Source organism: Nothobranchius furzeri, chromosome 14 (assembly GCF_043380555.1).
Source record: "Nothobranchius furzeri strain GRZ-AD chromosome 14, NfurGRZ-RIMD1, whole genome shotgun sequence".
Taxonomy (NCBI): domain Eukaryota; kingdom Metazoa; phylum Chordata; class Actinopteri; order Cyprinodontiformes; family Nothobranchiidae; genus Nothobranchius; species Nothobranchius furzeri.
Genome location: NC_091754.1, coordinates 63179792 through 63207117, shown reverse-complemented (window position 1 = coordinate 63207117; position 27326 = coordinate 63179792). Strand labels below are relative to the sequence as shown.

Sequence of the window (27326 nt, the reverse complement as noted above, 5' to 3'; positions counted from 1 at the left end):
GTCTGAGGGTAGGCCCCGCCCACAACGCCGCGGCTGCTGCGGCGTTTTCTTTACTGTGGGAAACGGGTAATAATGGCTCTTTGATGGGAACAGGTTGCCAACCCCTGGTTTAGCGTGACGTCTGATATATATATATATATATATATATATATACATATATATATATATATATATATATATATATATATATATATATATATATATATATATATATATATATATATATATATATATATATATAGCCATGGCCTGATGTGGGGCTGGGGAGTGCATTATCATGGTCGGGACATAGAAGGGGGTGCACGGCTAAATAAGTTTGGGAACCACTGGTCTAGCGCACTACTGCTAACCACTTAAACATTATCCCTCTCCTGATAATAACTTTTTGCTTTCCTTGACATTGGATGTGCTACTACTAGTTTATCCGTTTAATTATAGATCCACTAGGATAAATACAATAAAGTTTACCTTTCACCAAATAAAATATTTACTAAGACTTCACAATATAACTATAGACTAGGGTTGTCACGGTATGAAAATGTAACCTCACGGTTATTGCGACCAAAATTATCACGGTTTTCGGTATTATCGCGGTATTTTTTAAACGGTGTTGCATATGTTCAGAAAGCATTGATAGTCCTGTTCTACACAAACTGAAATAGTTTTGAAAAGGTTTAACAATGTTTATTAAACCTAAAATAACACAAAGCCTTAGCAAAAGTGCAACTTTTCACAAGTAAAGGAACAAATAGCTTATTTTTCTGGAACATGTTACAGTAGTCAGTGCAGGTTTAAATTATACAAATCCAAACATTCAAAACAAAAACAATATGTAAACAAATCAAAGAAACACCACTTGTTTTCTCATATACTTGTTTTCTTCATTATCAAAATGAAAATCTAAAACTCCAGTCCACACTTGACTTGAGCACTGTACAAGTCAACCTTAAGAAATATGTATTTAAAATAAATAGCCACTTTAAACAAATTACTAAAATAACTACTACACTATGTAATCAAATCCAAATGTTCAAGTATAAATGGCATTGAATAAGTAAACAAATCAATGACAAGGAACTAATTGTATATTTCTCTTCATCATCAACAAATAAGATGCTTCATCCAGCAACAGGGTGTCCGTGACACGGTTTAAATGCTGGCAGAGGACGCTGCGGCTGCAGGATATAGTGACTCGTCGCATTCTCCCTCAGCCAAAAGTCCTCACGTCATGCATTTAAGCTAAAATGCTAATGTTAACTTACCTTGCACTGGCTGTAGAGACGTGGGTGATCGTCACGCAGATGTGCCATTAGATTCGAAGTGTTGCTGCCTTCTGCAGACACTTGTTTCCTGCACGTTCTGCAAACGGGATAGCCGTCTTCTATTAACTGTCCCTCAGCGTTTTTCAGAAATCCAAAATATGCCCATACTTCCGATTTAGTCTTCTTTGAGGGCTGATGGATGTCCTGGGCGCTGCCGTCTCCTCCTTCGGCCATTATTTCAGCTTCAAAGTTTCGGTGCCGTTGCAAACTAAAAAGTGCGCGCCGCGGGAACTTCAGCAGAAGCGACGGTGGCTGGTAAGGGTCACCACGCCTAAACCGCGGCCACGGTAATCCCACCGAGATAATTTAGTTTTTTAAAAACTGGACGGTTATTTTTACTGTCAACTTTTTTACCGGGGTTTACCGCTATACCGGTTACCGTGACAACCCTACTATAGACACATTACTTGTGTGTGTGTGTGTGTGTGTGTGTGTGTGTGTGTGTGTGTGTGTGCGTGCGTGCGTGCGTGCGTGTGTGTGTGTGCCTTCTCTGTCTTCTCGATCCCCAGTGAGTCGTGGAGGATGGCTGCTTATACTGAGACAGGATTCTCTGGAGGTTTCTTCCTGTTAAAAGGGAGTTTTCCTGTCCACTGTCGCTTTATGCTTGCTTAGTATGAGGATTGCTGTAAAGTCACTGACACTAGTCAGTGACTTGATGCAATTTGCTGGGTTCCTTATATAGGAAACATTATTTCTGATTGGCTTAATGAACTGACCTGAATTGGAATGTTTATTATGTGAAGTGCCTAGAGACGACTCTTGTCGTGATTTGGCGCTTTATAAATAAACTTGAATTGAATTGAATAATAATTATTATTATATGAGCCAGGGAGGATAGACTTTAATAATAATAATAATAATAATAATATATTAATAATAATAAAATTATTATATGAGCCAGGGAGGATAGACTTTATTCAGAGAGGATACATAAGAGTCCTGCGTCTCCTGCAGCCTTGATGCTGTTCTGGCACACCACAGGATAAATTAGGAGTATTGGCTCAAGTTCATAGACTTCATATCAACATCAGTGTCAGATTGACCTGCATGAAGAAGTCTGGCCTGGTTATGTCACTAGTATGTGTGCTTTATTAGTCACACACTGAACACACAGGTTCTTGCTGTTCATCCAGAGTCGTGTCCACTAGGTGGCAGCAGTGCACCTTTACGTTGGTTGTACAGAAGAAGAAGAAACCCGGAAGCTGCTAGCAGCGCTAGCTTGTTGTTGTTCTGGTGTGTGAGGTGAATGAATATTTGAGTCTCTGGGAGAGTTGATCGGCTAAAGCGACTAACTGCTGCTGCTGCAGAAATCTTCTCACCAGGCTGTGGAAACTTTCTTCTCCTCCTCAACAACTTGGTGGACTTCTTTCCAGAACCAGAGAAGATATTCTGCGGTCTTCGTGGCAATCGGAGCTCCAGAAGCAGGTAATGGGTCAGAAAAGCTTTTCTCTAGACTTCCTGCCCTCTGGCTCTGCTGCTGTTCCTTTGGCCTCTCTGACAAACGCGCTCGTTTAGCTGCTTTCATCAGATTGAAGAGGTTCCCTCTATCAGACTCGCTCATCTGAGCTGGTCATGATGCAGGATCGCTGCTCGCTCTCTGATCCATCCTGCTCACACTCCGACGGAAAAGCCCCGAATCTGAATGTGACTCTGGAGGAAAAAGCGGTTAGCTCTACTCCGTGACTGGGACCAAAATTTGGCCCTGGCCAAGGGCGGAAATACAATTTCAATTTTGGGGGGGACAATAAACAGTAAAACTTCAGAGAGTAATTTTTCTGGGGGGGGACATGAAAAAATATGCTCTCTACATACAACACTGTATGTCCTTATAAGAGACTGACCTGAGACTCTGTGTCTGACAGGCTCTGGCTGCCTGTGCTCCAGCGACTGGACTTTGCCTAATGAAACCATTTAGAAACAATTTCATTTCTTTCTTATAGATGTCTTTATCAAAATGCAAGTTTCTACTTACTTGACGTTCTGGAGCATTAAAAAACGACCTGATGTCTGCCGTTTTTCATTTCTCTGCCATTTCAACTGACCTGGTCTGCTGACAGTTGGACAGCAACACACACACAGATGGGATGTTGTCATTAGAACGGAGCTGGAGGATATTGATCAACTATAATATCTTGCCAATTTTGTACATCTCCATGAGCATCCTTTCTTTTTGTTTTCATTTCAATAACAAGACTGTGGCCTAAAACGGAATAAGCCATTCAGAATAAAGATTTAGAAGTTAATAGTTGAAGCAACGTGTCCTGAAATGACACGGCTATTAGCTGACCAACAGCTACACGTGTGGACCGATGCAAAGCATTAATTTTAAGTGCTAAAACATATCTAACTTTTTCACAACAAAGAGAGAGAACATAAATGTCAAATTAAAATTTTATTAAATCACATAACATGAAAGCTACTAAAATCCAAATAGTTCCATATTGATTTTAATATATTCGAAAATTTCCTTCTAAATATGTCAGAAAAAATAACAAACTTCAAATCAGCTTTCACAAGTCAAGTATCAGAATGACTGAAATCTCTTTAATAAATCATAGAAATGTTTGTAGGCTATTAGAGAATAACTGTAATATTTAATAACTTCATCTAAGTCCTACTGAACGAAAAGATACACAAAATCTAAAAATATATTCTTGAAATATTTGTTTCATTTTAATAATAAAAATTATAAACATTTACTTTACAAATACACTAAACATATACATACTCTATAGTTTATCTTTCAGTTTAATCGATCTCTCACTTTTCTCAGTTTTCAGAGTGTTTTTGGGTCTGTGTGGCCAACGGGATCTTTGGCTCTATGTTTTACACTGAGAGCTTTGAGCAACGTGCCTCCACCACACATCTGCTGCTACCAGTTCATCCCTAAGCTGCACGCTGCACCTGCACTTTGACATGTTGTAAACAGCTGCAGAGCCTGGGGAAGACGGAATAAGAGCGGTTAAACGCTGTGGTTTTCCGTACATCGGACCAGTTTTGATTCTACCATATTCATCTGCTAAATAGGATGAAACGCGGACATTTTCATCGATCTATAAATGCTCCGCAGATTCCATGGAAGACCGTGAAAGCGTACGTGTCTGGAAAAATGAACTTTTGATCACCTTAGTGAATGGAATAATAATAGCAGAATAATCCTGGAATGACCAGAGAACATGAAGTGACAACTTTTTTTTACTGTGGTGGTGGTGGTCTGTCATAAAGGGACCTCCGACCGACCGGTGATCAAAATCTAAAGATAATCGGTGTGTATGTTTGACATTTATGACCACATCTGACATAGATATTTAAGTTTGTAGAACAAGCGTGTGATTATTGACTTACTGCAGGAAACCGCTGGCGTTTTGATTCCCGCTTCCTGTGAGCCTGCGGGCTGCTGTGGAGCTGTGAGCGGGGCAAAGCCGGCAGCCCCGCCCGTTGGAAACAGCGTGTGTGGACCGACCGTACCAAGTTGAGGAATCTCCGCCTATGGCCCTGGCATTTTTATGAACCGTCGGCCCTCGGCAGGGGAGGTTGCTGCTCGCGACTCGTCTATCCCGCCATATGTGGGGGGAGGACAGGGTGTTGTGTGTGCTGCTGGCGGACTTGTCTCTATAACCGCACGTGAGGCGGGGGCTTGGTTTGGGACGGCCCAAACTGGGCAAGCGGTCCACCGGGACAGTGCCAGATAGGCCAGTCCACCCCTGCTGGTGACCAAAGGTCGTCTTTTCCAGACTGGATCTGTTCTCAGCTGATCAGAACCAAAGCGTTGGATCTTTAATCCCCTGCGTTGTTCTGAAGCAGCATCTTAATCAGCTCTCCTGCTTTGTTTCTATTGCAGCTGTTAGCTAAACACGGCTAAAGAAAACCTGCTACCACTTCAGGATCATCCATCAGCTGGGACTGCTTCATCAGCATGGACACAGGTACTGGTGTGTGTGTGTGTGTGTGTGTGTGTGTGTGTGTGTGTGTGTGTGTGTGTGTGTGTGTGTGTGTGTGTGTGTGTGTGTGTGTGTGTGTGTGTGTGTGTGTGTGTGTGTGTGTGTGTGTGTGTGTCTCCGGGCTTTATGAAACACCTGGGCTGAGCCTCATGATCACACAACACTATATTGGAGCAGGCGGAGGGAGACTAGGGGTCTTAGCCACCTCTGTTGTTGCTAGGCTTCCTGGGGCTGGAGGCTAGGAGGGAGATCTGGCCGTCTGGTTGGGGTCTGGGGTGGTGGGTTGCTGCGCTCAGCGTTGGGCGGGGGAGCCTGCTCATCAGCACCCCAGCAGAAAGGGTCAAACTCTGGGAACCGGTGATGGTTGTACCCCATGTGCAGCAGTACCGGGACCAGAGTGAATAGGGTGTGTATGGGGAGCATGAGTGGGTGTCCGGCGTGCATTTTTGTAAGTCTTAGGTTGTATGTGCATGTGTGAGCATGAGGGAGGGAGTGTGTGACTGTGTTTGTGTATGATTGTATATGTCAGGTGGGGCCTTTGACTCCTCCCCTCTCCTGGAACTTCTCTTGATGATATAGATCTTCGTCCCCCCTCCCCCTGCCACACCTGGTGTGGGGGCTTGTGCCATGGTCTGCCTGAGTGTTCGTGGCAACCGGGTCTGGGGGTTTAAGATTTTGGCATCTGCCTGTTAGATCCCGGTGGCTGCCTGGTGGGGTCTGGGTCCCTGGGCTCTGCTGGGTCCCCGGCGGGGGTGGTCGCCCCTGGGTCCCGGGTCGCTGGGTCCCGGGCTCGGCCGGCTAGGGGGTGGGAGGCTGCGGGCGGGCCTGTGAGCTTGCCGCTGATGTCTCCCGGGACTCTGCCGGCTGCTGGTTGTGGCCCCCCGGGGCGATCCTCTGTGCCTCTCGAGGGGGGCGGGGGCCTTCCTGGTTGCAGTCTCCTTGGGGTTCCTGTTTTCTGGGGCAGCGCCTGGATCTCTGGGACTTGGAGCTCCCCCCGTCTCCTGCACATCTTTGGGGGGCGGATCTGTGGTCCCTCACACTCTCTGTTGGGCGCTCCTATAGATAAACCTTTCATAAACAAGCGCGTGTACACACACAGGTGCTCACATGGTGCTCTCATAAGTATGGGCTTGGGCACGTTCAACACATGTCTTAAGACTATGGTGGGCACTTAATGCACTGTGATTCATTATCGTGATTCTTCAGTTAAACAATGTTGATTATATATTTTCTTCATCAAGTTGATGCAGTGATAGCTTGATCCTGTTGTATTGTTGTTGTGTCCCTTTTTTTTGTCCTTTTGCTTTTTTTTTGTCTTTTCCTGCAGGTCTAGAAGCAGACTCTTGTTCATTATTGTTTATTTTTGTGGACCCCCCCCCCCCCCCTCTCTCCCCACCTTTTCTTTTCCTTTCTCTTTCACCTCTGACTCCATGTCTGGTCGGAATTACAAAGCATTCAACAACAATAACAATAAAGTTTTAAGTATCAGGCGTGACATTAAAAGCAGACGCTTTGATGCTCCACCTGAGAGTAAATCTGTAAGGCTTGTCACCAGCATTCAGACATCAATTCTGCTTACTTCACAGCCAGACAGGACACGGTAAAATAAATAAATAAATAAATAAATAAATAAAAAGCAGCTGAAGACTCACTTGTTCAAGCTGGCTTTTGGATGACCTTCTTCACCTCTCTCTCTTTATTCTGCTCTCCCCACCTATTCCACCTTCCTCAGGATCCACTGGTTTCCCTCTTTTCTATTCACTCTCTTTCTTAACATTTTTTCTTTTTAATCACAATTGCCTATTTTTGCTCATTATATATATATTTTTAAACATTTTCTAAATGCTTTTTTATATTTTTACATTTTTTTGTTTTGTTTTTGTGAAGCGCCTCGTGATTTTTATCTTGAGAGGCGCTATAGAAATGATACTTTCTTCTTCTACAGTCGATGTTCTATACGCTCGCTTAGGGCCCCCTGGTGCACTGGCCTGAGAGGCACTGCCTAAGAGCCACCATGCCGCAAAAATTATTGAAACTTTTGGAAACCCGAGTAGCCATCATCCGTACAAAGCACGCGCACAAACATATTCTCACTATAAGGGTACACACACCATGAAATATCTTACAGGGATTACCCCACATGGTTCAATACCATTTCTAAGGGATGGGGTGGGCGTGCATCAGACAAACATATCACAGAAAACTGGACTTTTGAACAAACTACCAGGGGATGTAGTGTTGGCTGACAGAGGTTTTGACATCAGAGATGCTGTGGGAATAATGTGTGCAGAGGTTAACATCCCTTCATTTACAAGAGGCTTTTGTCAACTTGATGCCACAGACATTGAAGACACAAGAGCTATAGCCCACCTGAGAACACACGTTGAGCGAGTCATCGGGAGCTTGCGCAACAAATACAAAATGTTACGTACCACAATGCCAATCCGAGGACATTTTCCATGTGAGGGTGAAGAGATCACCCTTCTGGACAAGATAGTAAATGTTTGCTGCATTTTGTCAGTGAAGCGTTGATCACATGTGTGACTGCTGCGGCTACTGTAGGAGCAATAGCTTAGAGCAGCTCAAGGTTGGTTTATGCTTGACGCGTCCGCGAGGTCCGCACGGCTCCGTGCGGAAAAGTTGCGTCATTTTGCGTCATTTTAACAACCACGCCCCTCCACCGCGCCTCCGCACGGCCCAGAATTTCCGCAACGCGCACCTCGGAAAATTTCTAACCACGTGGATGGACGGACGCGGAAAAACATGGCGGACCGGCAAGAACTAGTATGGCAGAGGTTGGTAAACACAGACATTTGTATGATTCAGCTCTCAGAGATCACCGTGATCAACATGTTGTAAATAATTCTTGGAGAGAAATAGCTCGCACTGTCGGAAAAGACGAGAACGCTGTTAAAAATGCTCAAATGCCATGTTGTAAACAGTCATTTCTACTGTGGTGTAGTGTTGGATGCATGCCGTAGAGCTCCATGCTGCCCCCTACAGTTTGGGAGAATATTGGCTCACCGCAGAGACGAGCCGCACGAACCATAAAAGCTGCGAGTTGTGAAGCGAGTTCCATCCGCGAGCCGCATCACCGCGCGGAAAGGGAATGCGTCAAGCATAAACCAAGCTTTATAGTCGGAATGGGGTCCAGTGGCCATGTAGTAGGGCGGCTGCACGTGAGAAGCTTGGACACACAGTTCTCAGTGACAGGGGAAAAAGAGGAAAATGAAGCAGTAGGGCTTGAGATGGTTGGGCTAGAAGGAGTTTGTGGTAGTGAATGTTCAGAAGTGGCTAGTTGAGTAAACTGTTTGTTTATAGCTGCCACTTTGTCAGTGAAGAATGAGGCAAAGGTGTCAGCTGATAGATTGTTGGTAGGAGGTGGAGACGAAGGGTTGAGCAGAGTTTTGAATGTTGAAAATAGTTTCTGAGAGTCAGTAGAGCTGAGAATTTTGTCAGTGTAGAAAGCTTTCTTTGCATCAGTGATGCTGGCAGAGAATGAGGACAGTAATTCCTGAAATTTCAATAGATCACCAGGATCTTTTGTTTTGCGCCATTTCCGTTCCGCAGCTCTAAGATTGGTGCGTAGAGACCGGAGGGTATCATCTAGCCAGGGGTGCGACTGAGAGGATCTAGCAGGTCTAGTGGCTAAAGGGCACAAGTTGTTAAGACAAGAGCAGAGTGTGGAGCAGAGTGACTCGTAGAGCTGAAACGATTCCTCGAGTACCTCGAATAATTCGAGTATAAAAAATCCTCGAGGCAAATTCTCTGCCTCGAGGATTCGTTTAATTCATATTTAATTAGTTCATGGCTTTGCAATCGCCCGGGGTCATGTTTCACCCGGACCGAAATAAGTGACGCACATGCCCACTGGACTGAATCAATGCACACGCGAGTAGCGAATATAACTTAACTTTCTCTTAAGCCATGGCGGACAACGTAGACCCTGGTGGAGTGCGAAAAAGACAGAAAATGTCAAAGTTGTGGGACCATTTTTCACGTCGTAAGGCAGAAAACGTAGTCCAGTGTAAATACTGTAAAATGGATTTAGCCTACCACACCACCACATCCTCCGTGCTGCAGCACCTGTAAATGTCTCTTCTGCAAGCGGACTCGGAGCCTCTACAAGATAATGAATGCATTTTAGCCTGTTTTTCTATATATTCTGCAGACACTGCGACTTTTTCGTTTGTAGCACTCAGTTTCAGCTCACACCGTACGTCTGGTAGCAACACGTCGGACTTAAAATGCGCTAAAAAATAGCAGTTTTTACACAACACGTCGGATTTTTTATTGTGTTATTGATGTCTGTTGTCCCTCGGGATTGCTGCAGGAGGACACGGGTATTTATGAGAGTGGCGGAGGAAAACGAAAGAAAGTAAATAAATGTTTTGTGATCAGTATAATTTGACAAAACCACAGCAAACATGCTTTTGGCAATCCTTGTTAGTGTGAGAAAAAAAAGTGTGGAAATTAAAACAGACGTGTGTTAAAAGGGAAACAGCCGGCGAGCTGTTTGCTCCGTGAGCGGTTCTGGTTCTGTTTGGGCCGCTGCCGCTCGCAGCGTTATCCTCCTAGTTTTTGTCTGGCTTGCAGGCTAGCAGATTCTCGCACGAGGGGAAAATCGGCTCAGGTTGTTTACTTATTTTTTGCACACGCATTTGTTTACTGTGAAGTAAAGTTGAAGTGCTGAAGTTATGCAAACTAATTTTGAATAAAACTTGAATAACTGGCAATTGCTTGCTCATTTTAAAAGGTCTTTCATAATTATAACATGCTATTTGATATCAAATCACTTTTATTGTCACGTCACATGTGCAGGTACACTGGTACAGTACATGCGAGTGAAATTCTTGTGTGCGAGCTTCACAGCAACAGAGTTGTGCACAAATACAGTAATGTAAAAACAAGTAAAATATAAAAATGGCTAATCTAAGTATACAAATGAATAAAGTAAACAATAAGATAAGAGATATAAAATGTACAGAGGTTGGTATGTGCAAAACAGTGGCATTAATGTACATTATGGAGCGTGTAATGTTGGAACTTGGTGGAGCTCGCGACGATGCAGCCATACTCGACGCCATCTTGGCTCATCAATATATGATATAAAGGTTTACAAACACAAAAGGGTAATTTATTAGAGTACTTGATTAATCGAAAAAAAGATTTGATAGAGTACTCGATTACAAAAATATTCGATAGCTGCAGCCCTAGTGACTCGGTGGCATCATTCACTTCATAAGCAGAGAATGTGCTGGGAGAAGGAAGAGTGGAGGCAACAAGAGAGGAGAAGTGGTTGGGTGCCAGATTGTGGAGGTTGCGGCGGAATGAGACCATTGGGGAGGAAGCAGTGGACCTCCCTTGTAGAGTCGTGCTGAAATGGATGAAGTAATGATCGACTATAACTCCAAAAATTGTACTTCTTTTACTCTTAATATTAATATAATCAAAATCAAATAAAATCAACTTTATTTATAGAGCGCTTTCACATGGCCAAAATGGACAAACAAAGTGCTGTACACCATTAAAAAGCACCACAATAGGACAGAGAAATGACCATTAAAATACAATAAGAAATCCATTAAAAAACACAATAAGAAATCCATGTAAAATACAATAATAAATCCATGTAAAATACAATAAGAAATCCATGTAAAATACAATAATAAATCCGCTTAAAATACAATAAGAAATCCATTAAAAAATACAATACGAAAACCTGAGTGCAAGTTCACAGTCCAATATCCGGCCTACTCCCCCCAACTTCAAAGTCCAAACGCCAGCGAGAACAGATGTGTTTTTAGTCTTCCTTTAAAGGTTTCTAATGACTCAGCCTGTTTTACATCAGCTGGCAGCTCATTCCAGAGACTTGGTCCAAGTACTGAAAAGGCACGACTCCCACGAGACTTCAGGCTGTACCTAGGCACAGTTAGTAGTCTCTGGTCAACTGACCTAAGGGAACACACTGGGACATGTTGGTGGATGATTTCAGACAGATATTTAGGTGCCCCTGAGTTTAATGCCTTAAACACAAACAGGATGACCTTAAACCTGATGCGATAAAAGACAGGGAGCCAATGCAAGGCACGTAGGACTGTTGTAATATGTTCAGACCTCCTGGTAGATGTTAACAACCGAGCTGCAGAGTTCTGAACCGCCTGGAGGCGTGCTATTGGAGCTTGCCTAAGCCCCGCATATAGCGAATTATAATAATCCAGCCTGCAGGTAACAAAGGCATGGATTACAGTTTCCAAATGACTATGGGACAGAAATATCATCTATATTTAATAGACTTGTATCATTTGAGTTACTTTTACTAAATATCATGAAACATGATTTATCAGTGTTTAATGAAAGTTTATTCCCATCAAGCCATAATTTTATTTTCTTCTCAGTTTGTACTGTTTCTACCATCTGTTTGATATTATCTCCTGCATAATAAAAGGTAGTGTCATTTGTAAATAGAATACATTTTAATATATTTGATCTAGAGGCAATATCATTTATATACATAATAAATAGTTCCAAACCCAGTACTGACCCTTGTGGTACCCCACAAGTAATATCATGCAGATTTGATTTAATGTCATTTATTTGTACATGTTGTTTCCTTTCATTCAAATAACTTGTTAACCATTTTAGAGCCATTGCTTTGATACCATATTTAATAAGTTTTTTAAGAAGAATTTCATGATTTACTGTATCAAACGCTTTTTTTAAATCAATAAAAATACTTATGAAATGGTTCTTTTTGTCAATGGCTTCTGATATTTCTTCTGTAAGTTCCATTAGTGCCATGGAAGTTGAATGATTAGTTCTAAAACCATATTGACTGTTGTTTAATATATTTTCTTTTGTCGGGAATTCATCTAGCCTAGTAATAAATAGTTTCCTAATATTTTAGAAAATTGCGACAATAAGGATATTGGTCTGTAATTGGAAAAAGTGTGTTTTTCACCACTTTTGTATATTGGTATGACTTTTTCTATTTTCATGTTATCTGGAAATGTCCCTGTTGTAAAAGATAAATTACATATGTGAGTGAAGGGATGGATGATATTTTCAATTTTTTTTTTATTAATGTTATGTCTCGATCGTTACAGTCAGTAGTTCTTTTATTGATGCATTTATTTACAATGATTCATATTTCATCGCTAGTTACTGGACTCAGAAGTATACTATTTTTAATTACTTGTTATTTTTCCCTTTTAGGAATGTTGTTTGCTAAGTTTGGTCCCACGCTAGTAAAGTAATTGTTAAATTTGTTAGCTATTGCGCTAGTTTCACTAATTTCCGACTGATTCCCGCTTCCTGGGTGTACACATCAAAGATGGCCTGTCCTGGGGTGTGAACACAACAGCGATGGCAAAGAAGGCTCAACAGAGAATAATTAATTGTTTTCAATTTCGGACACGGGGATTGCATCAAATTTCGTTGTAATTCTATTCTATTCTATTCTATGTTATTACACATTATGTGGAGTGAATGTTAAAACATTAATTCTACAATTATTATCATGAATACAAAGAGATTTAACATTAAATCAACAAATGCTAATCTGGTGTAATTTAAGATTTGAAATGAATCATTACCGGATTTATATTCATTTTAACACATCATCGATTAATGCACACAATATATATTTACTCTGGATTTAAACATCTTGTTCATTCACCCAGAGATGATTATATGACATACATGCAATAATAAAGCTTTAAAAGAAAGTCATGTATGATTCATGCAAGATTAACTTTATTAAAAGTCTCATCTTCTGCACGAGACCTTGAGCAAAGGCAGGAAAGCGTGGAGCTGGGCTTATGGCTGGTTGGAGACCAGACAGATATGATGTGACCCAGGATGTGTGACGCTGTTTGTGTCTGCAAGTTAAAAAGTTATCTTCTGGTCGATGTGATGGAAAACTTGGCCATTTGTAATGCTACACGTGCATAAACAGAAGAAAAGAATGCATTGCCATATATATAGTTACCGCACTATTTATCACCAAATATATAGGTATCACCTGATTTATCACAATATAAATTTTATGTCATATCGCTCATTCCTACTATGGGGTATTGTAAAGAAGAAGATGCAATACGTCAAAGCCAACAATTCAGAAGAGCTGAAGGTCACTAACAGACCAGCATGGGCTCTCATAACACCTGAGCAGCACCACAGACTGATAGACTCCATGCCACGCTACATTGCTGCTGTCATCCAGGCCAAAAAGCCCCAACTAAATATTGTAGAACCTAGAAGGCATTATATAAATACAGGCCTTTTACCAGAGTTTGAGGTTGTCAAGACAAGGCCACCAAAACCAAAAAATTAGATCATTCTAGAAATTCAACTTTTTTTTAAATATATTTATACATTCACCTCAGATAAAAAGTCACTCAATGCAAAGTTAATTCATGTTCTCCGAGTTAGTTCTGATCTCACCAACTTAAACCAGTAATTCAACTGTTTGTTAATATATGTGTGAAAATAAAGTTACAGTGGTTAATTCACATACTGTGTTCCTGTTTCCCATAGATGTTCTCCAGATGGTTAAAGAAGAAGCTCCTGAAGATCAGAGTGCTGGTGTGGACCAGCAGCACCCAGAACAGTTCCACATAAAGGAGGAACAGGAGGAACTCTGGACCAGTCTGGAAGGAGAGCAGCTCCTTTTGAAGAAGGAGACTAATTCTGCCAGGTTTCCATTCATATCAGGTTCTATAAAAAGTGAGGATGATGAAGACAAACCTCTGGTCTTACATCTTCTTTATCAGCAGCAAATAGAGGACAGAGATGTTCCAACCAACAGCTCAGCTGACCAGACAACAGCAGAAACTGGCAGAGAAGCAGAATCTAGCAGGAACCCAGTTCTGAACCCCGATGAACAGATATCTGATTCTTCAGAGACTGAAGTTAGTGGAGATGATGTGAATCTAAATGTTGAGCTATTGGACTCTAGTTCTGAAACTGGAGATGGAGACACTGACTGCAATGAGAGCAGGTCTTCTGAGTCAGATATTAAGACTGTCAACAAATCCTTTTGCTGCCTCGAGTGTGGTAAAGGGTTTCTCCACAAGTGGTCTCTCCAGAGACATGAAAGAGTGATGAGCCATTCAGCAATAAGATCTTCAGGATGTGTGGTTAATAAGAAAAAGGTTAGAGTAAAGCAACATGTAGACTTTTGCAGGAAAGTCCAGAATGAACCAAAAACATTTAGTTGTGACATTTGTCACATTCATAATAAATGTTTAAACAGACACATGAGAGTCCACACAAGAGAGAAACCCTTTGCCTGTGAGCTCTGTGAACAAAGATTTAGCCATAAATCCACATTAAACCGTCACACAAGAGTCCACACAGGACAGAAACCGTTTGCGTGTGAGCTCTGTGGAAAAAGCTTTACTCTAAAGACAACTTTAAACACTCACATGAGAATCCACACAGGACAGAAACTGTTTGCGTGTGAACTCTGTGGAAAAAGCTTTAATCGAAGGACAACTTTGAATACTCACATGAGAGTCCACACAGGACAGAAACTGTTTGCGTGTGAACTCTGTGGAAAAAGCTTTAATGGAAGGACAATTTTGAATACTCACATGAGAGTCCACACAGGACAGAAACCCTTTGTGTGTGAGCTCTGTGAACAAAGATTTAGTCAAAAATCAACATTAAACCGTCACATGAGAGTCCACACAGGACAGAAACCGTTTGCGTGTGAACGCTGTGGAAAAAGCTTTAATCGAAGGACAAATTTGAACACTCACATGAGAGTCCACACAGGACAGAAACCCTTTGTGTGTGAACTCTGTGGACAAAGCTTTAGTCAAAAATCAACGTTAAACACTCACATGAGCGTCCACACAGGACAGAAACCGTTTGCGTGTGAACGATGTGGAAAAAGCTTTAATCGAAGGACAAATTTGAACACTCACATGAGAGTCCACACAGGACAGAAACTGTTTGTGTGTGAACTCTGTGGAAAAAGCTTTAATCAAAAAATACATTTAAACAATCACACAAGAGTCCACACAGGACAGAAACCTTTTGCTTGTGAACTCTGTGGAAAAAGCTTTAATCGAAGGACAATTTTGAATACTCACATGGGAGTCCACACAGGACAGAAACCATTTGTGTGTGAACTCTGTGGAAAAAGCTTTAATCGAAGGACACATTTGAACACTCACATGAGAATCCACACTGGACAGAAACCGTTTGTGTGTGAACTCTGTGGACAAAGCTTTAATCAAAAAATACATTTAATCAATCACACAAGAGTCCACACAGGACAGAAACCGTTTGCGTGTGAACTCTGTGGAAAAAGTTTTAATCGAAGGACAATTTTGAATGCTCACATGAGAGTCCACACAGGACAGAAACCCTTTGTGTGAGCTATGTGGACAAAGATTTAGTTATAAGCCAACATTAAACATACACATGAGAGTCCACACAGAACAGAAACCGTTTGAGTGTGAACTTTGTGGAAAAAATTTTAATCAAAGGACAAATTTGAACACTCACATGAGAGTCCACACAGGACAGAAACTCTGCCTGTGAGTTATGTGGACAAAGATTTAGCTATAAGAAAAATTTAAACAGTCACATGAGAGTCCACAAAGGACATTACGAATATATTTAAAGTGCACTTTTACTGATAAACAGTTTAAGTATGTGACTAAAAATGCTGTAGACAAGTGAGGTCATTATTTTGGTATTTTTGTGCATCTTATTGTAACCCTCCCACTGTCACTTGAGGTCCACGTGGCAGGGGTGAGGAGTGAGCACCACCTCACCCCTGCCACGTGGACCTCAAGGGATAAACCATCAACCCTGCTCAATGGTCTACTTTCCTCGCGGGGTCACCCATTAGGACAGTGGGAGGGTTGGAATGTAAACATTCAGCTTGAAACTGCTCATTCTCCTCTGACTTCTAGCATCAACAAGGCATATTCGCCCACAGGACTGCCGCATACTGGATGGCTTTCGCTTTTCACACCATTCTTTGTAAACCCTAGAAATGGTTGTGTGTCCAGACACACTGGAAAAGTAAAGGAATCCTATACCTGGAACACATATATAAAGGATTGGGCTTCATCCCATTTAATAGAATAGTCTCCCAATTTGGAATAGATAAGAATAGCTTTTTAGAATATCACCAAATTAAATCAATAGTTAAACAAAAGTTTAAGTGTAATAAAGTAGAATTACAAACACCACCAAGGGTACTAGACTTCTGTCATCTCAAACACCCCAAACTACAGTCCAAAATTTATAAGACACTGTCCAAAATAGTTGATAGAATAGCAATCCCTATTGAAAAATGGGAGGTGGGTCTATCTGTCAGCTTTGACCAGAACTTCTGGACCCAAACTTGTTTAAAAACTTTTAAAATGATCAGACACCCCAATTTACAATTAATTCAATTCAAAATGCTGCAGAGTACACTATACAGGTCATCAGATGTTCAGGATGGGGTTTGTGTCGTCTGACACCTGTACACACTGCACACACAACATTCCTGACAATTACATCCACGCACTGTGGTCCTGTCCACCTGTCCAGGAATTTCGAGGTAGAGTATGTGAAGACCTGTCAAAGTGTCTGAAATGTCATATCCCAACTTCCCCCTCTCTTTGTTTGCTGGGAAACCTAGGTCAGAATAGTTACCGGCCCCGCTGAGAATCTACCGGCCCAGCAGGTCATCTGCTAAAACGAGTAAAAATCACAACTGAAAAAAAAAATAGAATAAAAAAGGAAAGGTGAGTTTTTTTCAAACAGACATTTTAAGAGATAAGGAAAGAAAGAAAATGAAAGAAGCAACAGATCGCAGCTAAAAATACAAAACATAATTTTAAGACTTAAAAAATGCTGATGACTTACTATGCAAATCACTTCACAAATGGCTGCTTCCTACAGGGCGTGGTAGTGGTGTGACGGATCAAAATTTTCATGGTTTTCAGCCACGGATCGGATTGTTTTTCAGATCAGCAGAAAGAAAAGAAAAAACAAATAGCTTTGCTCTTTCTTTTTATTATGTAGAAGTGCAACATTTTCTGTTCAATTTGAGACTCGCTATAAAAGCAGGAGTTACAAGAGTTGGCAGGAGTATTGGAGCAGGTGTAGCGTCCAGCAATGGTCAGTTTAGGTACAGCCTGACCTTTTACCATCTATTCAACATCTGGTCAGAAAGAAGACACAACATTGCAGGACTTTGTTTTATGAGGCTATGGCTATTGTTAATAGTCGTCCCTTAACTGTTTACAACATTAACGAACCTAATGTACCTGAACCACTCACTCCTTATCGTCTTATCCTTATGAAGTCTAAAATCGCTTTACCACCACCTGGAACTTTTGTCAAAGAAGACGTGTATGCACTTCAAAGGTGGCGTGGAGTACAGTTTCTTGTAGAACAATTCTGGAGCAGATGGAAAAGAGAATATCTCAGTAACCTCTCTCAGACAAAAATGGCACAAACTGCGCCGCAATGTAAAGGTGAATGACATAGTCCTTGTTAAAGATGATGTACTTCCAAGATGTCAGTGGCAACTGGGTCGTGTGATTGGCACTGCAGAGGGAAAAGACGGAATAGTCCGAAGAGTTAAGGTTCAGATGGGAAACAGAGGTCTGAATGATAGACAGAACCGTGTCCGTTCTTGAACGTCCTGTTCAAAAACTGGTTGTGTTAGTTGAGAGTTAAGTTTTTGCTCTTTGTTTTTAATTAGGAAGTAAAATACAGTACTGTTAACTGCCATTTGTCTACTTTAAAATCATGTGAAGTATTTTTGCATAAATCATGATTTGGTGGGAGTGTAAATGGCTGCGAGCAGGTGGATTGTCAACGTCACTCATTCAATTGCATATAAGTGGGCGTTAACCCGGATGTGGACGTGGCGTTGGCATTCCACCTGGCTTGGCATGTTGCAGCAGACCAAACTTCCACGTAAGTGCGGGTATTTCGACTAAAATTTATTAAATAAGAACGTGTCGCCCATGGACGTCACTAGGATTGAGATATAGGGAGGGCTTAGCCCCAGGAGCTTGACCTTGAACATTTTTTTCACATCCTGCAAAAACTATGTCAATTAATTCATTATCTGAAGAACATTTAACAAAACTTATTATTTTATCACTTTCTTTTCCTTTCCTACCTTTGTGCATTTTCTCTCTTTTTATAAAAAATCACATTTAATCAGTTCATTAGTGGGGTCTATGTTGAAGAAAGATTTTATAAAAGTCCATTAAAAATTAGATATGTTATATTTCCAAATAAAGCTATTCATTTCAGTCTACTGCACTTAACAGGGGGAAATGTTGCAGTCATTTGTTTAATTACAACTTGCTTAATTATAAATGTTACTGAAATATGACAAAGAACAAATGAATAATCATCAAACTTTTATTCTGCCAAATGAGTGTGCAGTTGACAGTTTTAATATATGAATAACACTGATATGATATGGAATAAAGGAGTATGTAATTAACAATTACAAGACAAAATAACAGTATATATAAAAATGAGGGCTGGGACTTGATTAAAATTTTTTAATCTAATTAATTAGAGGCTTTGTAATTAATTAATCTAAATTAATCGCATTGTAATCGTTCAGGAAAATGTGCTCTCAAAGCAAAACTTAATTAAAATTATGAGACAGAGAATTAAACATTAGACATGGTTATTACTGTAAAACTAAAGCTTTTAATAAAAATGCATTTTAATTAATCAAATGTCACTGTGTGATATGAAACAAAACCCTAATCAACTAAAATTTATAATTACAAATAGAAAACGCCTGCAAAGGGTTCCTGAGCCTTTAAATAGTCTCTCTGTCTAGTTGAATTACTGAAATAAATTTGACTTTGCACCAGATTCTAATTTTTCCAGTTTCACTTGTTTGTATAATTGGGAGTTTTTATTAGCATTTCTACTCATAATGTAGTAAAAACACATATAAATAATAATCCTTCAAAATGACAGTAAACAGGCACAAATATGATCTAGGACTTAAATGTACTAACTTTTAACACCAGAGCAGGCATGGCATATTCTGAGAATGATCAGGAACACTAACTGGTTCCAGTTGGATGACTGGAGGATGATGGGATGATAAAAGATCATGGCGAGGAAATAATGATCTGATGAACAGGTGAGCGGACCTTCCTTACATGGGAAGTCCTGATGTCACGTTAAGAAAAGGATGCTGCAGACCCGCAGATTCACGCCTGCAGCAGCGAATCTGGTGTGATCTCCAGCCTGATCACAACTTCCTCGTTCCTCGCTGCCCCTGATGCACTCGAGCATCCGCCCCTCAGCTGATGACAGCTTCAACACACCTCTCTGCTTAATGATAGTAATGCATGTGATGTTAGACGGAGACTCGTCTCAGAAACACATAATTCCCCAGCAGAATTGTTTAGAAAATCATCAGAAAAGTTTCAGAGTGTTTCTGTTTTAACTTAAACTTCTGTTTTGAACTTTAAGACACGTTGTTTGTGATTGTTTACAGAGTAGTGAGAACACGGAGCGTTCTCCCAGCGGCAGCCAGGTGCCTCTCGTTTGTCTGACTACTTTCATAAACTACTGTTAGGGCACAGAATTATTCTGTCTGGTGCTTTCAGCGCTGCACAGATGTTACGTAAATGTTAAAAATATAGCTTACCGCAACTTTTGTAAAGTTTCCTGTGCCACCGCAGTACCGGACTGCTGCAGCAGAGACGATCTCTGAAAAATGTCCGCGATACGGACTCCGTTGTTGTCTGGAAGTTTGTTTTTTTTCCAAGTTAAGAAAAGAGGCGGACGGGTTTCCTAAATCCTGCATCAGTCCAAGCAAGGCAACTTCTTTCCGTTTTTATTCCGTTAGTAGCCATTAGCACTGTGCATTGTTGTGTGCGTCATTGATATTCAGTCTACAAGGAAGTCGTGCAATGACAAAGGTTCCGCCGTGCTCGAAATGCAAGCTGAGATTAAATGCGTGAAAATTTTTTAACGTGTCGTTTTTTTTCTAATTAATCATAATAACGCATTAAAGTCCCAGCCCTAAAAAAACTCAAAATGATAGGGGGGCTTGTGATTATTTTAGGGGGGCTGAAGCCCCCCTAAAACAGATCCTACGACGTCAGCGTGTCGCCCTAACAAATGCTTGTACATTAAGTCTATGGTCTTGCTGTGCCAAGCCTCTACGTGACATTACTTTGATTGCACCCCATGGCAAGAGGAGCAAGGTATTTGTTCTTTGTTTTTGTTTGTTGCTCCTGATTGTCAGCGATTGTCTTTAATTTGTTTGTAAATTATGTATTTTCAGTTTTCACGGTGTTTGCACAGTGACCGGCACCAGGTGCTCGGTGCGATTCTGGGAATGAGATGTGTGCATCTACAGCCTGACGCAAATAAAAAGTTATACCCGTCAAAGCTCTCCTCCTTATTTCTCTTGGATGCCAAGGGGCAGCAACAATAATAATAATAATTATAATATGAGCCAGGCAGGATAGTTTAATAATAATAATAATAAAATTATTATATGAGCCAGGGAGGACAGACTTTATTCAGAGAGGATACATAAGAGCCCTGCGTCTCCTGCAGCCTTGATGCTGTTCTGGCACACCACAGGATAAATTAGGAGTATTGGCTCAAGTTCATAGACTTCATATCAACATCAGTGTCAGATTGACCTGCATGAAGAAGTCTGGCCTGGTTATGTCACTAGTATGTGTGCTTTATTAGTCACACACTGAACACACAGGTTCTTGCTGTTCATCCAGAGTCGTGTCCACTAGGTGGCAGCAGTGCACCTTTACGTTGGTTGTACAGAAGAAGAAGAAACCCGGAAGCTGCTAGCAGCGCTAGCTTGTTGTTGTTCTGGTGTGTGAGGTGAATGAATAGTTGAGTCTCTGGGAGAGTTGATCGGCTAAAGCGACTAACTGCTGCTGCAGAAATCTTCTCACCAGGCTGTGGAAACTTTCTTCTCCTCCGCAACAACTTGGTGGACTTCTTTCCAGAACCAGAGAAGATATTCTGCGGTCTTCGTGGCAATCGGAGCTCCAGAAGCAGGTAATGGGTCAGAAAAGCTTTTCTCTAGACTTCCTGCCCTCTGGCTCTGCTGCTGTTCCTTTGGCCTCTCTGACAAACGCGCTCGTTTAGCTGCTTTCATCAGATTGAAGAGGTTCCCTCTATCAGACTCGCTCATCTGAGCTGGTCATGATGCAGGATCGCTGCTCGCTCTCTGATCCATCCTGCTCACACTCCGACGGAAAAGCCCCGAATCTGAATGTGACTCTGGAGGAAAAAGCGGTTAGCTCTGCTCCGTGACTGGGACCAAAATTTGGCCCTGGCATTTTTATGAACCGTCGGCCCTCGGCAGGTGAGGTTGCTGCTCGCTACTCGTCTATCCCGCCATATGTGGGGGGAGGACAGGGTGTTGTGTGTGCTGCTGGCGGACTTGTCTCTATAACCGCACGTGAGGCGGGGGCTTGGTTCGGGACGGCCCAAACTGGGCAAGCGGTCCACCGGGACAGTGCCAGATAGGCCAGTCCACCCCTGCTGGTGACCAAAGGTTGTCTTTTCCAGACTGGATCTGTCCTCAGCTGATCAGAACCAAAGCGTTGGATCTTTAATCTCCTGCGTTGTTCTGAAGCAGCATCTTAATCAGCTCTCCTGCTTTGTTTCTATTGCAGCTGTTAGCTAAACACGGCTAAAGAAAACCTGCTACCACTTCAGGATCATCCATCAGCTGGGACTGCTTCATCAGCATGGACACAGGTACTGGTGTGTGTGTGTGTGTGTGTGTGTGTGTGTGTGTGTGTGTGTGTGTGTGTGTGTGTGTGTGTGGTTCCTAGGATGATAGAAGTCGGTATTTTCAGAAATTGTCTACAGTCGTCATTGTTTATGTTTGTTTATTTATTAGACGCATTTATCCAAAGCGACTTACAATTTATAACCTATAGGGCATGTTGTGATCTGTGGGGGAAACCGGAGTACCCGGAGGAAACCCACGCATGCATGGGGAGCAGTGGCGGTTCCACATGGAATTACTCCCTGTGCGACGCCCCCTTTGAGCGCCCCACCACCACCCCACCTGCACGAACACGCATGTTTTCTACAAACAGGCATGTTTTATTAGAACAACTATTGAACATTCATTTTTCTAAGTTGCACATATTTACATTAATTACTATGAAGTTGTCAGAATGTAAAGCAATATACATTATATGCTGTATCAAAATATATAGAATCAAAGTTCCAATGTACCCTCCCCCAAACACATGCACGCACACACATGTACACATACACACACGCACGTACACATACACAAATTATTGCAAGCGCCTTAACTAGAGCTCAGTCAGTTTGTGTAATGTCCTCCAACGGTTTACGAAAAAACAGTTTGAAGCCGTTATGCAGCGGAACGCTGGCAACAAAGCTCTGCCTGATCAACACTATAAATGATAAATGACCCGCACTTGTATAGTGCCTCTCAGAGTAAGCACTCCAAAGCGCTTTACACTACAGTGTATCATTCATCCATTCACACACACATTCACACACTGATGGTGATAAGCTACGATGTAGCCACAGCTGCCCTGGGGCGCACTGACAGAGGTGCCCCGCTATTTAATTCACTCATTTGTTATTCTTCCAACCAAGTGCTAACCAAAACCTCATGCTTTATGCAAAACATTAAATGATTTTCAGCATACCAATCTTTACAGAAAACATAAAACCCTAAAAAAAACTGCACATAAAATATAATAAGAAACAATATTCACTTATCACTTAGAGCAGTGGTTCCCATCAGCCTGACCAACAGATGTTCCTTCATATTTTTATGTTATTTATACATTTTCATTATATTTGGAAAGTTTTAATTTATATATAAATATATAAATCTATTTTAAAATTTTATACTTGACTTCCATATTAACGCATCAGTATCTGCACCTTTTTTACGGCTTTTTTTTTTACATTGTCGCTACGTCTGTCACGTTAGCTGTGTTTTACCACCATTTCTACATCCATCACGTCCCAGAGAAGGTTAAACCAACATCAAACCCAACGTTTGGAGCTGGTAAACTCCACACACCTCTCGTGCAGCACCAGCTGTCTGATGCTGCAGCAGCGTCAATCTTCCCGGCTGGATGAGTGAATTTCTTCATCAGAGTCAATATTCTGCTTCATAATCAGAGTCAGTCATTACCAGACAGTGATCAGTCAGCAAAGACCAGACCTGCCGGCAAATATACGTTTTATCTAATATTTGCACTCTTCATGTTGCACTCATCTCCTCCTCTCCCCGACTGGGAGCCTCAGGGCGGGAGGCGATTTTCAAACTCTAAAAACTCCCAAACTTTGCTCAGACTGAAGGTTCCACATCTCCACTATCTTCTGGTGTAAAGTAGTAACTTCATGAGGGATCATATTTGTAGATGAGACTTGTTAAAGTCAGCAGTGAGGCTTTGGCGCTTATAACGAGTAAGTCCCAACACTGACAACAACGTACTGAAACTAGAACCAACACGCATAAACAGACAGATCGGTCCCGCCTACTTACACTGTTGGTCTTTTTTAAATACGCAGTAATCGCTGCTTGCCTTTTTCGCTTCATCCTGCATCCTAGCAGCAACCACTTTGGCGCCTCTGGAGTCGTTGTTTGTTTACGTCATGCTGCATTCAGTGTAATTGGAAAAAGGAGCTTCAAGCGCTAAACCTCCAATTTTGTTTTCTTTCTGGCCTTAGTTGGGGGGGACGGATCGGTGTCGATCTGAATCTGGGGGGGACAGATCCCCCCGTCCATCACCCTATCCAGGCTTTTAAGAATAGGCTCAAGACCCACCTTTTTAGCTTAGCTTTTAACTGATCACTATTTATCTATATGTACATATTTATCTCTTTTAATTAATTTTATCATTTTATCTACATCTTAGCGTTTTTAGATGATTATGTTTTCTTTTACTATCTTTATAATCACTTTTTATCAGTTACTTTTTATCCATATTAGCTTTTGTTATTTTACATGATATATATTTGAATCCTCCAGTGTTTCCTCTGCGGAGCCCTCTGCCTTGGGGCCGGTGGTCAGGAGTGGCGGCGGCCGGGGCGCTCCTCGGGTAGTGCCCGGGCACTGGTGGGGGTTTCTGCCCTCCCCCACTGGGCGTCATGGGCCGGTGTCTTGGCTGCTGCCGTGGATCTGTTGCTCTCAGGGCAGATGGCTCCGCTGATGATGTCTCGTTCATTACTTGACCCATCTGAACTCAGCCTGTTGTTTCCTTTGGTGTTCGCGTGTGTGTGTGTGTGTGTGTGTGTGTGTGTGTGTGTGTGTGTGTGTGCGCGTGTGTGTGTGCATGGACGAGTGTGCGGGTGATTGTATGTCCACTTTGGAAGTTGGGTGTGGGAAGGGAACCGTAATTGTTAATTGTTTTATACTTGGGGAGGGGGGCTGGGATGGGAATATGGGATCTATGGGGCCATTTTAATCTGTAAAGCACTTTGAGTTGCATTTTTTTGTAGGAAAAGTGCTATATAAATAAAGTTGATTTGATTTGATTTGCTTGCCTGATTGATACTAATCAGAGCCAGGTTAGTGAGCCGCCCCTGAAACATAGTTGACCTCTGGTATGACTTGAACAAGTTTTGAAAAGCTCCTCTCAGCTGGAGCCACAGTGACTGGCAGAGCAGTCCAAAAGTTGGGGTAGATCTCCAATAGATCTTTATCATGGTTGTAATGATCTGAAGTTGTATATTTATACACTGTAATTAGATCTAAGTAATCAATCAGAAGTGGTTGTTTTTATCATCAGGGAGTTTACTTAAACACTCTGTATTGACTGAGAGACAAGAAAAGAGAGTTGGGATCGTTTAAGAATCTTTAATTTCTATAATTATAAATTCTTACAATCTACCAGGACTATCTCAATGATGAATGCATATGGATTTGGATGTTTCGTGTTGGTGTGTGTGTGTGTGTGTGTGTGTGTGTGTGTGTTCAGGATCTCTAGGCTGACGTAGCGAATCTGGTTGTTATGACTAGGCTACCACGAGGCTTCAGAAACTGATGACATGAGCAGCCATTTTGTGCCGTGACCACTAGGGGTTGTACGGACTAGTCGACTAGTCGACTTCACGGCTCTGTAGTGACTTTTTATGCCTGCCATCAACTAGTCGCTGTCACGTGATAATGACTGACAAGATGCAGTCCTCGGAAAAGACAGCAGGCGATGAGCCCCTGCGTGTCTGGATCGAGGTGGAGGCGACGCGCTGTGCGGTACTGACACCGGCGGTAAAACGGACATTTAACCAAACTGTGACCTTTTCCCTCTTGCAATTTAACCTTCCCCTCACCCCCATCCTAATCTTAACCAGTTTGTGCATGCAAAGCTCTGATCGTTGACGTGCGCTCCAGACATTGCGTTCTGAGCACCGCCAAATCAGGTGTCACCACCTCAAAAACAAATTAAACACGCGATCATTCATGTCGGCTCATTTCCTTTCATGTTTTCTGTCTGTTATTTGTGCCTGATGCATTTCGCTGCTGCGGAGCGAGGCGCATCACCTGTTGTCCTCCGGTGACACACCCCCAAGATTCCACTATCTGCACTCCGCTCCGCTCCGGCATGAACTCCGCAGCAAAAACGGTCCAGTTGTAGTCGGCCGGCGAGCAGCGGCACTCCGCTGTTTTTGCGGTCGGTAGATCTTTTAGAACTGCAGTTCAAAGGTAACTCATAAGGTGAATATATATGAACCCAGGTAGCAGTTTTTCTTTAGGACTGAGAGGAGATGCAGGAAGATAATAAACAGACAGGACAGAAAAATAGTCAAATCAACACAAGTTAGTTTTTGTACCTGCTGTTGCAACAAACAGACACCACTGAAGGTAATCAGAAGTGAGGAACAGAAAATAATTATTTTAATCTTTAGAGCAGCAGGAAAGGCTGCAGGCGCATCAGTGAGTTTGCGGCTGCTGCGCAGGGGGAGGTGGGAGAGGACTGAAGTAGGATGCAGAAACTACCGTTGTTAAAAGAGATGTGTTAACTTAGAAAATGTGGGCGCAATTTTAATTGTCAAAAACTCCAACGAACCTACCGACCGACCCCCCGACCCCCCCCGCTTCCGGCGTATGACGTCATCAACGACTAGTCGAAGTCGACTCGACTTTCATTACTTGACTGTCGACTTTAAAAAAAATAAAGTCGTTCAGGCCCTAGTGACCACGTACCGTAGGGAGTCTCCCGTGTAGATCAGGAAATGCCAGGTTCTAGGACCCCGAATGTACTGGAGCTGGTGAAACAGTGGTCGCAGCACTACAAAGCCCGTCTGTGGGTCGGCTCCAGTAGTAGTCGGCAGGCGTCAGCAAGTTCACTCTTATTTTGAAGGAACGTCGTCTCGTTGATTCAAACAACGGAAATCTCCAGCTTGACAGATCTCAGCTTAAAATAGAAAGTACAGATGGCCAGCCTGTACTTCTCTTTTGGCGGTGATGGATTGAGAGCTGGTTGAAAACAATGTTGAGAGTATGATGTAACTCCTTTGGAGCTCGGATCGAACAGAGCTGATGTCAACGTGGAACTGGTTAACGTGGAACGGAGTATAAAATGGCGTTGCCTTATTTTATATCCTCTGACTGTTTACAAATTTCAGTAAACCGGATTGGACGACTTTCATAAAACAACCCAGATTCTGCCCTACCACAGACGAAAGCTCTGATTGGTTGAGAATAATGTGTCATGCGTTTCCATGTGTTGGGGTTATTAGGAGCGAACAATTCGTAAGCTTTAACTTACTTTTGGATTCTTCAATAAATTCTGTAAATATGGGAATATTTACTTATTTATTAATTAATTAAGATATTCTTAGATATACGGGGCACCATTCCCCTTTAACCGGGGAAAATTGAATCCAAAACTCTTATCAGTCTTTCTTGAAGTTCGTAGAATCCTTGGAGCAGAGACTTCTCTTCGACACAACAAAGCTACTGGAGACGAAAATCTGAATTTTATAACGTTTAATTAACAATTTGTCAAATGAATAAACAGTGGCATAAATGAATAATAACCATGTGATATAATAAAAGGATGTA

The 27326-nt window shown here is 41.9% G+C and overlaps 1 protein-coding gene and 1 pseudogene across 4 annotated transcripts in view; both read left to right on the top strand.

Annotated features, from left to right (window-relative positions):
• The first annotated feature begins 1846 nt into the window (after positions 1–1846).
• LOC107373968 (zinc finger protein 271-like) lies at positions 1847–20666 on the top strand (annotated as a pseudogene). The gene is made up of 3 exons (XR_011516264.1): positions 1847–2747; positions 5164–5248; positions 13802–20666. The product of XR_011516264.1 is annotated as a zinc finger protein 271-like (transcript).
• Positions 20667–20782: 116 nt separating this feature from the next.
• The window catches only part of LOC139062688 (zinc finger protein 721-like), a 33403-nt gene continuing 26859 nt past the window's right edge, over positions 20783–27326 (top strand). For 2 of the 3 annotated variants that reach the window (XM_070544308.1, XM_070544305.1), the window contains exons 1-2: positions 20783–21307; positions 21931–22015. Coding sequence is in view for 2 of the 3 variants with exons in the window: in XM_070544305.1 (XP_070400406.1) it covers positions 22006–22015 (10 nt within the window). In the remaining variant the exon portion in view is untranslated. Of the gene's footprint in view, positions 21548–21930; positions 22016–27326 lie in introns of all 3 variants that reach the window. The other variant, XM_070544306.1, reaches the window with a different exon arrangement.